This window comes from Typopeltis vanoorti, chromosome 8, assembly GCF_054136105.1.
Source record: "Typopeltis vanoorti isolate ZY-2024b chromosome 8, IOZ_Tvanoo_1.0, whole genome shotgun sequence".
In the NCBI taxonomy this organism is placed as follows: Eukaryota; Metazoa; Arthropoda; class Arachnida; order Uropygi; family Thelyphonidae; genus Typopeltis; species Typopeltis vanoorti.
Window position 1 is genome coordinate 43049307 of NC_143556.1, and position 13797 is coordinate 43063103.

General features: G+C 33.6%; 1 protein-coding gene across 3 annotated transcripts in view; it reads right to left on the reverse strand.

The window, feature by feature from the left end:
• Positions 1-13797, reverse strand: part of LOC150103955 (spectrin alpha chain-like) — an 850682-nt gene that overhangs the window by 332969 nt on the left and 503916 nt on the right. For 2 of the 3 annotated variants that reach the window (XM_090397194.1, XM_090397193.1), the window contains exons 28-30: positions 11060-11241; positions 7504-7603; positions 6785-6826 (exon numbers count right to left, since the gene is read on the reverse strand). In XM_090397194.1, coding sequence (XP_090253320.1) covers positions 6785-6826; positions 7504-7603; positions 11060-11241 — 324 coding nt within the window. The remainder of the gene's footprint in view (positions 1-6784; positions 6827-7503; positions 7604-11059; positions 11242-13797) is intronic. The other variant, XM_090397195.1, reaches the window with a different exon arrangement.

Below are 13797 nucleotides of genomic sequence, written 5' to 3' on the forward strand. Positions count from 1 at the left end.
TATATTATGTTTAGTGTCAATACTATGCTATACCAGACCAGATTTTTGAGGTTTCGCATATTCAATATGGTACTTATGTTCATTAATATTTTTTTCCACAGAACAGCTTATCTGCACAAAATGTATCAAATTACATTAAGAAGAATCTGGTAAACATCAGCTAAAGACAGAAATGATGGATTGTCTTCTGTAGATGGTAATAGATGAGAAATTTTGTTGATAGGAATATATGTGGAAATAAGGTGATACTTCTAAATAACTAGATCTTGAAAGAAGAGTTTCAGCAACTCTGGAAGATGAATTACTGGATATCATTCTATGTGTTTCGAACAATCATTAATATGCTCTTATAGAAGACATTCATGTACACTGATGCAAAAATATGAATTGTTATAGTCAGCAAAAATTTACTGCTGACAACACTCCTACTAATAAACGGGTTATTAACACTTTTGGACCCCCTGTTGTTTGAGCTGAGACTAGTGTGTTTTGCTGTTGTACCTAAATCCATTCCATATCTTGATTATTTGCATAATACTAAATGCAATCTGTTGGGACTTTCAGGCAAAGATGTTAATAAACTATGCTTTCAAGTTGCTGCTTCACTCTTTAAAAGAAAATTACCTTCACGTAATTTATCTGTTACTGAATGCCATGTGCTGGAAGATGTATAAGGAGAATGTGAGCAGGGAGGGGGTGAGGAGTAGATTTTTTGCATGGACAGTGGTGGGTGATTGGAATGCATTTTCTGAAAGTATAGTGAGTGCAGAGACAGTACATGAGGTAGGCATTTGAGAGTGAGATCTCCCACAATGAGTCTAGACTCCATGGAGGTCTGATGATATTAATAATAATAATAATAATAATAATAATAATGATAACTAATATTTAAGGAATTGACAGCGTATACTAGAAATATAGATTAAATAAACTTTAATATATACTTTCCGATATTTCGGCGAACGTCACGTTGCCATCTTCTTGGGAACTTACTACAAAGACACATGCACACAAGTACTAATAACAGCAAATGAGACTGAAGCTAGGAAGCTAGCGTTTCCTAAAGTCCTGATGGTGCCCCCTGGCGGGCTATATTGGTAGTTCTTGGCCTTTGGGCTGAAGTTCTGATAAAAGTTTCCCAAATTTGGGGCAGTTTTATGCATCCAAATTTGTTGAGGTTTGGCATGTTCCTAAGGGCCGAGGCTGATTCCATGAATAGTCTTTCATACTTGAACTTGCTGCGGTGTATTACTGTGGCTTTTTTCCATCTTATTCTGTGGCGAGTATCCAGAGCGTGGTCTGCAAGCCCAGAGTGGCTGTACTGGTGAAATCGGATGTAATCCGATTTCACTAATGCTAGCTTCCTAGCTTCAGTCTCATTTGCTGTTATTAGTACTTGTGTGCACGTGTCTTTGTAGTAAGTTCCCAAGAAAAGAAGACGGTTCCATCGCCACTTCCGTCTTTCGCAAGCCTAGATTCTCAGGTCGCTACATTCACAATTCTTCTGTTCATCATCCATCTCAGAAATATGGTATTATTAAATCACTAGTTTCCAGAGCACACAAATTCTGCTCCTCTGAAGAATCTTTAAACCAGGAATTAGAAGTTATCAAAAATACAGCCATCCTAAATGGATATAATCCCAAAACAACTCAAAAAATCATCAGTCACTTCTGCATACATCAAACCAGACAGGAAGAAGTGCATAGGATTCCCATACCTTACATTAAAGGCATCTCAGAACGTCTTTCTAAAATTATGAAGAAATACAATTTTGCCACTACTTACAAACCTATGAACCAAATTTACAACTTATTACCTTCTCCTAAGGACAAATTCTCATCCTTGATGTTACATGGTGTTTATGAGATTCCATGCTCATGCAAATTATCTTACTTTGGACAGGTAGGTCTGTTCAGAAACGCATCTCGGAACATCAAGACCACATTCGTCTTCTTAAACCACAGAAATCTGGCCTCTCTCAACACGGAATTGAAAATCCAAACCATAGGATCCATTGGGAAAAGGCTAAACTTTTACATAGATCTATATTTAAACATGAACGTTTATACAAAGAAAGTTCTGAAGCCCTACTACACAGACCAAACCGCAATGACGTTCTTACTATTCCTAAAGTATGGGAAATTATCATACAAAACTGTGTTAAATAATTAACGTTTTTTTTTTTTTTTTTTTTTTTTTTGTACTACTTTAGCACGTTATGCACGTTTTCATGAGATTCTATTGTAATCATGCGCCCTAACTGTATGTTATTCCTAATTTTTGTTTAAATACTGTACTGATGATGTCCTAAGATACTTAGGATGAAATATTTACAATTAAATAATTTTCACTGTGGTTTATACGTGTGTTTCTTCTAACTATGAACGCACCGCCGGTTTCGTTATTTAAAAAAAAAAAAATTATGACAGTAGCTTTGGCTACTCACCTTTAAAACCACCTGCCATATATTTTTTTCCTAAATTAAACTTCTCCTCTCACAATATATTATTATGCTGATCATAACTATAAACACATTCACAGCTACTTAATGTTGAAAGCAGTAGTGAATTTTGTCTCCCTGCTCTGACTACCTTTCCGTTTTCCCTATCTGTCTCAAATTCTCATTTATTTTCTCATTCTCATCTCTCTCTCTCTAACACACACACACACACATTAATATATATATTAATTATAAGTATTATATATTTTTAATTTTAGCATAAACTTTTAACACTAACAAGTACATGTTCTTGAATCTTGTATTCATTTATTCTCTCGTACTTATTTACCATATGAGAATATATTACAAATAGTTTTTTTTTAAAAGATACAGTATATATATATATATATATATATGTATATATATATATATATATATATATATATATATATATATATATATATATATGTGTGTGTGTTAAAGATACCAAGCTATTTTAAACCTGGTTTTACTCCATTTCCCAAGTAAGCAAACAGACAAACAAGTCAAGTTTGCACCTGCAAGTGTTGTAAGTCTAGCTGATCCTGCATGTAGTGCAAGACCAAGCCAACTCATGGTACAAGTAGAATACGCTCTGATCACTAATCTTAATATTTACCCTTAATGCAAAGCACATCTCCTGGAGGAGATGTATGATGCTTTGTATTAAAGGCAAGGGGCCACTACCCAGACTGGTTTTGACCTTTATTGAGATCTCATCAGTGGGAGCCAGGCTAGAAATACCAAGATTTTAGTAATACATAGCTTATAAGTATTTTACCAGTACAAGTTACCATAAGGTGTTTTAACCTTATTAAATAAAAATCTAAGGAGGAGATATAAATATAGAAAGTATTTTACCTTGGGTATAATAAATGTTAAAGATACCAAGCTATTTTAAACCTGGTTTTACTCCATTTCCCAAGTAAGCAAACAGACAAACAAGTCAAGTTTGCGCCTGCAAGTGTTGCAAGTCTAGCTGATCCTGCATGTAGTGCATGACCTCAATAAAGTCGAAACCGGTCTGGGTAGTGGCCCCATGCCTTTAATACAAAGCATCATACATCTCCTCCAGGAGATGTGCTTTGCATTAAGGGTAAATATTAAGATTAGTGATCAGTGCTTATTCTACTTTTACCATGAGTTGCCTTGGACTTGCACTACATGCAGGATCAGCTAGACTTGCAACACTTGCAGGTGCAAACTTGACTTGTTTGTCTGTTTGCTTACTTGGGAAATGGAGTAAAACCAGGTTTAAAATAGCTTGGTATCTTTAACATTTATTATAACCAAGGTAAAATACTTTCTACACATATATATATATATATATATATATATATATATATGTTCATGTTTTTTTGATTGACTGAAACCAAGAAAACAGACAACAAATTAATTTAATGAGGCACACAACCTGTTTCATCAAAAATGACTTCTTCAGGTGTGGGAACACTTAAAGCAAATGAAAAAAAACACAAAAACACTGTCCTATTATAATAACAGACTTGTAAACTGAAGTTAAGTTTGAATTGTCGTTATAGTCCGTGCTATAGTTCTATTGTTGTTCATATGAAGCGTGTGAGTTATATATACTCCAGTATCTAATGGCAGAGCTATGCGAGTCAGGTAGACTATAACTGAGGTTGCTGTTGATGTGAGAAGAGTCTAAGATAATTTATTTGGATTCCACTATGCGACGTTCCACTTTATCGTGACAAACATAAATGGTTCATGTTGCATTCCAATCTATTTCATGTTGGCGGCCTTCATCATTTGTGTTCACTGAGAATAAGACGTGACTTGAAATTGTGCTTGCTCTGATTCTACTGTATGAAATGTCTCTCTGATGCTCCTCTAGCCATAGGACGATTGACTTCTCAGTCTGACCATGTTATGGCCTCCCACAATCACATACTATTTGATATACACCGGTGAACTGAAGATGGTTATGAGCTTGTTTTGGGTGGCTTAGAACTGATCTCAGTTTTGGAAGAGTTGAAAAACACGTTTCAATATTAAATTTTTTCAAAATTCTTCCTAGTTTCCAGGAGAGCGAGCTGATGTAAGGTAAAGAAATATAGCCCTTGGGGTTGTTAGGAATCTCTGTGTTGTTTCAAAGGCACTGGTATAGTTGCCTCTTGATGTTTTTGGAAGAGTAACCATTATTAGAGAAAGTTCTTTCTAGATATTTTAGTTCATTTTTTAGTTCTTCTTCATCGGACAATACTGAGCATGCATGGTGAGCCAATATGTAAATAATGCCTAACTTTTGTACAGGAGTGATGTGAGGATGCATGTAGGTATCTATCTGTGTGTGTGTTGATTTCCTGAAGATTAAGATTTTTAAAGAATCAGACATCTTAGTAAGTTATGTCAAGAAATGAAAGGGAACCATTTTCTTCAATCTCTATGGTAAATTTTATGTGTCTTGGTGGAAGTTGTTTAGATGATTATAGAAAGATGTAAGATTCTCTACATCATGCTCCCAAATAAGGAATATATCATCCACATAGCAGAGCCATGTTCTAGGTTTTAATGTTGCTTTTTCCTCAAAGTCATCAAAGAAAATGTTGACCAGTATTGGAGACGGGGGCTGCCCATAGATAGTCCTTTCTTCTGTTTATAAATTTTCTCTTCAAACTTAAAATACCCCTGAATTAATACAGCGTGAGAGAAGAGCAAAAAACTTTTTAGAGATCTTGTGTTTTTAAAATGTTGAGAACATCTTGCGTTGGAACGTTTGTAAAAAGTACTACAACATCAAAGCTTGCCATAATATTAGAATTCTTGAGCTTTATAACTTTAATTTTAGAAATGAAGTAAAAGAAACATGAACATATCTACTCACAGAATAAATATAACTGTGATCATATATATATATAATATATATATATTTCTAAAGAAATATTTGTAATATATTCTCAAATGATAATTATTCTACAGGTATAAATTAATACTAAGATTCAAGAACAAGTAGTTGCTGGTGCTGTTAGTAATCAGTAAAAGTTTTAGACTAAGATTAAAATAATTACTGTAGCTATTCTTTATCTGATACAAGATTTGAAAAACAGCCCTGCTACTTTTAAAATTTTAAGAAATCTGATAAGAGTTTACATTCATGGGAAAAAATGAAATTGGAACTATAAATAAAGGAATGATTAGTTTATTTATCTGAAATGTCTTAATGCACTTACCTTTTGAGGAAAAAAGGTTGAGGAAATGGTTGAGAAGAAGGGGGGGGGAATTTAGAATATAGTAAAGATTACTAAATGCTTTGACATACGAAACAAGCAAGCATATGACTAAATGGATATGCTTGATTAGCTTGTTAGTCATCAATATTGCTCATTATTATGCTAATTAATCAATTTATCACTTTTATAAAAAATAAGTAGCAATTTCATGCTATAGCAATAATTATCAGCACACACTTAAAAATCAAAGTGAATTTTTAAACCAAAAAAGACAAGTTATTCTAATGAAAATAAAATTAAATTAAATAAGAGTAAAGAGAGAAAAAAAAAAAGGAAAGGAAAAAGAAACAAAAGAAAGAAAGATATACAAAAATAGTGCAAAACAGATATAAGCAAGAATTCAAATTAAAGTAATATGAGGATATGAATGAATTTAGCAGTTCAATGTAATAACTCTATTAAATAGGTAAAATACAAATTAAAAACCATGTAACTGAAGATTTTATGGAAAAACTCAATTTTAACAGAGTGTTTGAACTGTCACAATTGAAACAAAACCCAAACATTTATGAGAGCATTTTCAGAATAATATATCATGCAAAGTAGTGAACGGATGCAAATAAAATTATTCAAACTGAAGAATAAAAATTAAACAAAGCAAAATGTTACAAGAAACAAAGCATCTAGAGTCTTTGAAATCCTAGATTTCAGCTTTTCTGATATAGATCGCATGCAACAATTAAGTTACTTTTCAAAGGCATATCAGTAAGTTACAAGAAGAAGAATATTATTTGCTTTCTGCCTCCATTAAAAACACCTAGTACTTAAAGCCCTCTCATTTCATGTATTATTCGAAAGTTTAATACAGTATAATGAGAAATCTTGAGAAAATTATTATTTTAATTAAATAATATGATGAAACATGTCATTGATCATTTTACAGCCAATATCAAATTAAAATCTGTGTACACAGTGTTATCTAAAGGCAGATGGCAATTAAAATATTCAAACAAAATAAAAGAAGAAGAAACCAAGAAGTAAGCAGGACAAAAACAAAAACAAAAATAAGACAAATATTGAATATAGCCATGAATGGTCTGGAAGGTACCTGTGGAATGCCATAGTGTGCATCTATCTCTGAGCGGTAGTTCTAAAAAGGAAAACCACAACCAAAGAATCAATAGATATAAATATATATAACTATAAAAATATATATAAAAGTTGAGCTTACTACTACTAAAAGGGTTAACATTTATTTTATTTAAAACAATTAAAAGAAAGAAAACATTTGTATTTTCATATATCACAAAAATGGAACTTAAAATTTAAAAAAAAAACTTTAAAATTATAAGAAAAAACCTTTTAAACAATTCAATCACTACTCCAATTTCATTCACTGTATCATTAATTAACAGTAGAAAATCAAATAAAATTTCAGCAATTTTTTACATTAAAAAATTCATTTCGATGTTATACAATTTACAGGTACTACTGACTAATTTAATTATGTAGTATATGCATATAGCAGTAAATAGTAGTATGTGCAGAGCAATATAAGGTTGTGTATAGCATATGTATATTAAGCAGTAGATGGGGGATGAGGAGGTAATGGAGAGCATCTAAAGTCAAGTAACCAAGATGGTAACAGGTCTACAAAATGCTTTATATTAGAATGTTATTAGAATAATAATGTAATATAAATAGCACATTATTATTATTACTTAAATGAAAGTATGCTCTTCAGGAACATTTATTAAATCTCTGACATTTAACACAAAAAAAAAACCTACAAGGCAGCTAATTAATTACATAATTATGAATATTTACCTGATGTCTTTCTAACAGTGCTTCTGCACCTGTTACATCATTAGCTAACTCATCAGATGATACAAGACTCATCATGCTATTTATCCATGACATCAAATCTCTGAAGCAAAAGAAATCTGATATAGATCAAGTAATGTCAAAATCAAGAAACATGAATATTTAATTTAATGAAAAAAAGAAAAACAAAGCATAACAACTAACAACTTGGTTAAAAGAAAAGGCTAAAATTATTTTATTATTATTATTTTCTTGACCACCATAGATTCACAAGACTTACCACGAAAGGTCAATATTAATCAATACAAAGTCTATTTGTACCACTCCTCGTACTTGTCTATGGTCTGCACTTTCACCACCCTCTAAAGCAATGCATTCCACTCGTAAACTTTTTCTCCATGCAAAAAACTTATTTCTTATCCTTTTATTCACTACTTCCTTTACTAACTTCCTGATATGGCCCCTTGAGTTTCTTTCTTCCCTTTGTTCTACCATAGAAAAATATCTTCAATGTTAATCTGTTAATAACCCATCAACAGCTTAAATGTCTCCATTATATCCCCATTGTTTGTCTACTATCTGCAAAACTCTGAAGTCTGCATGTCTGAAGTCTATCCTTCATAATCAAGATGGTACAGTCCTGATATCCTTTTTGTTATCCATCTCTGCATGCTCTTCAAAGTTACTTCAACTCCTTCAAAAATCCCAGTGTCCAGATCTGAGCACAGAAATCCAGATGTGGTCTGATCAAAGGTGTATACAATGAGACCACCAGACTTCCATCTCTTCTGTTCAATATTCTCCTGAATACTGAATATTTTCTATCTACAAATCACCCCAAGATCACTCGCCTTCCTCCACTTCTTAGAATATTACTACACCAAGTTAATATGATGAAGCATCCTATCTCTGGAACACAAATTTCAAAAGGTTATATTTAGTTGCATTAAACTGACAACCTTATTTATTGCCCACCTATTCAGCTTATTGAAATCCTCTTGAAGGACAAAACATCAGCACCATTACTAATAACCCTCACAAGTTTTCAATCATCTGCAAACAACTGAATATCTCCATGTAATCCCATGACAATATCATTAACAAAAGGATTAAGCGGTAATGGTCGCAGTACTGAAATCTGTGGACTTACACTTGTAACCCTCCCTTATACTGCTCCCCAACATACAAATCTCTGATATCTACAGAAAGCCAGTTAGCAATTCAATCCACTAACCTGGTATCTAAATCCATATGTTGCAACTTAAAAACCAACTTATTATATGGCAACATGTCAAACGCCTTTGCAAAATTCAAAAAAATGACAGTGTATGCCTTGCCCTTAACTGCTGCTCTTTTTACTCTAATGTAAAAGGTAACCAGGTTTTAAAAACAAGAGCACTCCTTGTTGGAAGTTTTTTCACTTGGTTATACTATAATAAATTAAAAATACTAAGAAATTATATACTTGGTTTAAGCCTTTATCCAAGTGTAAGCAAACAAAGTTTGCACCTGAAATATAATCAGAACTAGGGCAACTCATATGAGTTACCCTAATCAGGACTAGGGTAACTCATATGAGTTGCTCTAGTCCTGATTATATTTCAGGTGCAAACTTTGTTTGCTTACACTTGGATAAAGGCTTAAACCAAGTATATAATTTATTAGTATCTTTAATTTAAGAGACCTCTTTAACAAATCCATGCTGGCCTGCACAACTAATATTGCCCTCATTGGCAAATTCTGTATACAAGTTCTCACCAATTTCTCCAAAATCTTAAAAACTACAGAAGGAATACAAATAGGCATATAGTTTGATATTTCCATTTTACCACCTCCTTTACACAATGGAACTATCTTACCCTTCTTCCACTCCTGAGGAATCTTTCCTGTTGCAAGACTTGCATTAAACAGCTAAGTTATGGCATGATGAGTTTCATAACACATTCCCTTAAAACATGTGGTGAAATTCCATCTAGACCACCACTGCCTTACTGACAATTACTACTACTTAGCTTCTAGAAATAAAGTCAACTGAACCAGAATGGAGTACTCTATTAAAGTGATCATTAAATAGCTCAATGATGTCACCTGCATTCATCACCCAAGTCCCATCTTCATCTGGCAAGGTAATCCATCCACAGTCACTTTCCCTCCTACTTTTCACATATCAAAAAACTTTTTGGGATTCTCCCTTTATCAAAGCACTAGTCTCCTTTCATATTCTAATTTTTCTCTCCATACAATACTAGTCAGATTCCTAGCCTGAGCCTTTACTCCCTCATGTAACTGTTCTACACCTCTCTCTTTATTTATTTATTTTTTTTCATCTGCAATTCCTCTTTAATTTTTTGATGAGGTAATGTTATCTGTGAGAGTCAACATGGATTTGTGAAAGGGCGCTCTTGTTTTAGCAATATGCTAGCCTTTTATAATAAAGTTACAAGAACATTAGATGAGGAAAAGGCATATAGTGCAATTTTCTTAGACTTAGCGAAGGCATTTGACAGGGTTCCACATGATAAGCTGATATTTAAGTTGGAGCACATGGGTCTGGATGTCAGATTGGTCAACTGGATTCAGGAGCGGCTGCCTGATAGGTATCAGAGAGCTGTGTATGGTGGAGCAGTTCGAGGAGGCAGAGGGTTACAATTGGGGTCCCACAGGGTTCAGTACTTGGACCTATATTGTTTAACCTTTATATCAATGACACTGCCAGTGGATTGCAAGGGGATATTCAGTTGGGAAGGGTTATTAGTACAGATGTGGTAGCCCTGCAAGAGGATTTGAATAAGCTAGATAGATGGGCAAATGAATGGGCGTTTCAGTTTAATGCAGCAAAATGTAAGATCTTGAGGTTTGGGACACATCGATGGGATGCTGCATACTCTATGGGAGGAGTTATACTGGAGGAAGTAGGGGGAGACAAGAGATCTGGGGTTGATAATTGAAATACTTATGTCTCCCAGCATTTCCAACTGCCCACATTTCACACACACACACATACACATTCCTATTGTTCACCTACCACATTTTTAGAGTATGGGATGAATAAATGTCACATGCATAACAAGCAGTGAAATCATCAGATATGCTATGAATAACGTAGTCTGGATGACAACAAGTTAGAACTGGTGGCTGGCATACAATCCATACAACTGGATACAATACCAAGACAATAACATCCTAACAAGAGACCACACCAAACACAAAAAAAACCATCAACTTCAATAGTACAAACTTAAAAACTAGTATTGGTAATGAAATATACACTATAAAATCCTTCCTTACTAGTAATACTTATCTTTTGTAACAGCTCACGTCAACCAACAGCACGTGTTAGTTAAATCATTACAAATCATTTGTAATGATTTGTAATGATTTAATGTTACAAATCATTTACAAATGATTTGTAAAATTAAACTGAATTTTAAAATTTAACACAATTTAATTTAAAAAATTAAATTAAGTCAACTATGTATTTCAACTTACATAAAAGACAATTCTCTTTCATAGTAGAAACATACAACAACAACTTACTGTTCTATTAATTAACAATTACCTATAATCAGCTAAAAAGCGTTGGAGATCGTAGGAATCCAGTAATTTCTCCTTGTAAGCATTTGCCTTAGCTGATATCTGAGTCCAGTCTTCATTAATCTCTTTTTGCTTTGCATAGATTGTGTCTGCAGCCTCAGGATGAGTTTGCATCAATCGATTAGCTGCTTCATCAAGATTATGAATCTGAGAATACATAACACAAACACGATATGAAGTGATATATGGAAAAATTTTATATCTAATCTCTGTAACTTTAAAACCAAGTTAATTTGATTAAATATTGAAAAAATATATTTGTTAATGCTAAAAGTTTGTCTAGCTTTTCAAGCTTTTATTCAGCCCATTAGATTTTGAAACTTAATTATACAGAAATTTATAACAAATAGAATTTTCTTTGTTAGGGTTTATAACAAAGAGTGTGTATAACAAAGTATGCTTGCATCTTGTACACACACACACACACACACACACACACACACACACGCACACACACACACACAGAGTTGAAGTTGAATGTAGACTTGGATAGCATACAAACACATTTAAAATAGTTTGATTAATAATGGAAAAAATACAAACAGAACACACAAGAATCAGAAACATCAACTCAAGTCCAAAATATTTGAATGATGTCTTATTAATATGGAGTAGTGGTCAGAATCGCTTCAAGATTCCTTAAATCTTGAAGGGATTGCTCAACATCCATTTATCTATTATCTTAACATCGAACATATACCAAAGTAAAATTTTCATACTTTAAACAAATGGTTCAGTCCATTAAACCTAAAAAAAAAAAAATCTCCATGTACAAGAAATCAACTGGACAAATAGATCAATACGTTTAAGCTAATTTGTACACAATAAACCACATGCAATTAGATTTATTGTATGATATAATTTTCATACTAAGGACCTCAGGCTATTATGATTAACCCTGAGGAGGATCATCCAAACAACTCTATTCTTTATTATCACCATCCTACAAAACCGGTATTACAACTGTGTCATCTCAAAACTTCTCTATAATTACCAAACTCAATGCATAACCAACACTGAAATAATTGCATGAGATGCAATACACAGAATTCTGAGCATTAAAAACCTGAAACACTACATGACACTAACAAGGAATTACTTCAACATCATCTATCGAAACAACAGAGACACATATCGTATAACACGACCTACAACAACTCTCTACATCCCCACACCCTTCAAACAACTCATACGGTTCTTTTGTGAGATCACATCAGATACCCACACAACTCAACAACCTACCAAGAAAGTTAACATGTTGACCACCGTAATGTTAAAAAATTTTGTGATCCCCAGGCCAACTTCTTTTTATTTTACAATTTGCTGAAAGTAAAATAAAATAATCATATTTTATGATTTTTTTATCTATTTCATGCAGCTAAATAGATTTGTTAAGTGTGAATCATGTGTGCACTACGTGGCCTGAGAAGAATTTTTTCACTGACTGGGCCGAGCGGTGCACACGTGATTCGCACTTCACACAAGGTCAAACTTGTGTGAAGTGCGGATAAATTTGTTATAGTGATAAATATTGTTATAAATTGTCCTAATATGGGAGACTATGAAAAAGAACATCATTTAGAAGCCTTGATAAATGAAGTTCTATCTGATGACAAACCATACGAATATTTGTCGGAAAGTTAGAACAGAAGTGATCTTAGTTCTGTGTCTTCAGATTCTGATTCTCTCATTGCTAGAAAGAGAATCGAAGTATCTACAACTAGCAATACCGAAGTTTTCGCTCCTAGTACATCTCAGTTTACTGCTGCTCATTCTGTAGAACAAACAATTGATGATGATGTTAAAAGAAATCTGCATTTGACTAATAATTCTTCCTCAGATGAAATACTAGGAAATGTGAATTCAACCGACCTACAATGGAATGAAATTACAGGTGATAATCTAAAACATTTTCAGTTTGTGGTTAATAATTTCAGAATAAAACAAAATGTTATTATTATTATTATTATTAAACAAGACCTCATGGAGTCAAAGACTCATCTAGGAGGTCCTTTTATCTCACACACATCTCATCATACCGCATCTTAAACACATTCAAACTCCTTACAGACACCACACTCTCAGGCAAGGCATTCCAATAACTCACAACTCTGCACAAAAAAAACCTGCCTCTCATTCCCCTACTCACACCCTCTTTATACAGTTTCCAGGGATGACCTCTGGTTCTCCCCTGATCTCCCACTATTCTCTGTAGAACTTCGCCACCGTTGATCCTATAACAACCCCTTACCAACTTGTAGGTCTCTATCATATCTCCCCTCTTCCTTCTCTCCACTAGACTCTGCAAATTACATCTTTTCAATCTTTCCTCATACTCGACATTCCAGAGGTCAGAAACTACCTTAGTCAGTCACCTTTGGACCCTTTCCAGCATCTCTTCATCCTTCTGAAAACCCGGTGACCAAATCTGGGCACAATAGTCCATGTGTGGCCATCAAAGCCTTATACAATGGAACAAGAATATCCCTACTTCTACATGTCAGTGTCCTCCGCATCATTCCCAGAAGTCTTTGTGTTGTCTTCACGATTTTGGCGATGTGTCCCCTAAATTTTAGATCCTTATCCACTATCACCCCCAGATCTCTTATTTCCTCTACTTCCAACAATATATTCTCACCAAGCATAAATTCTGCATTCCATCTTTGTTTTCCAAATTTTAAAACCTTACATTTTGCAACATTG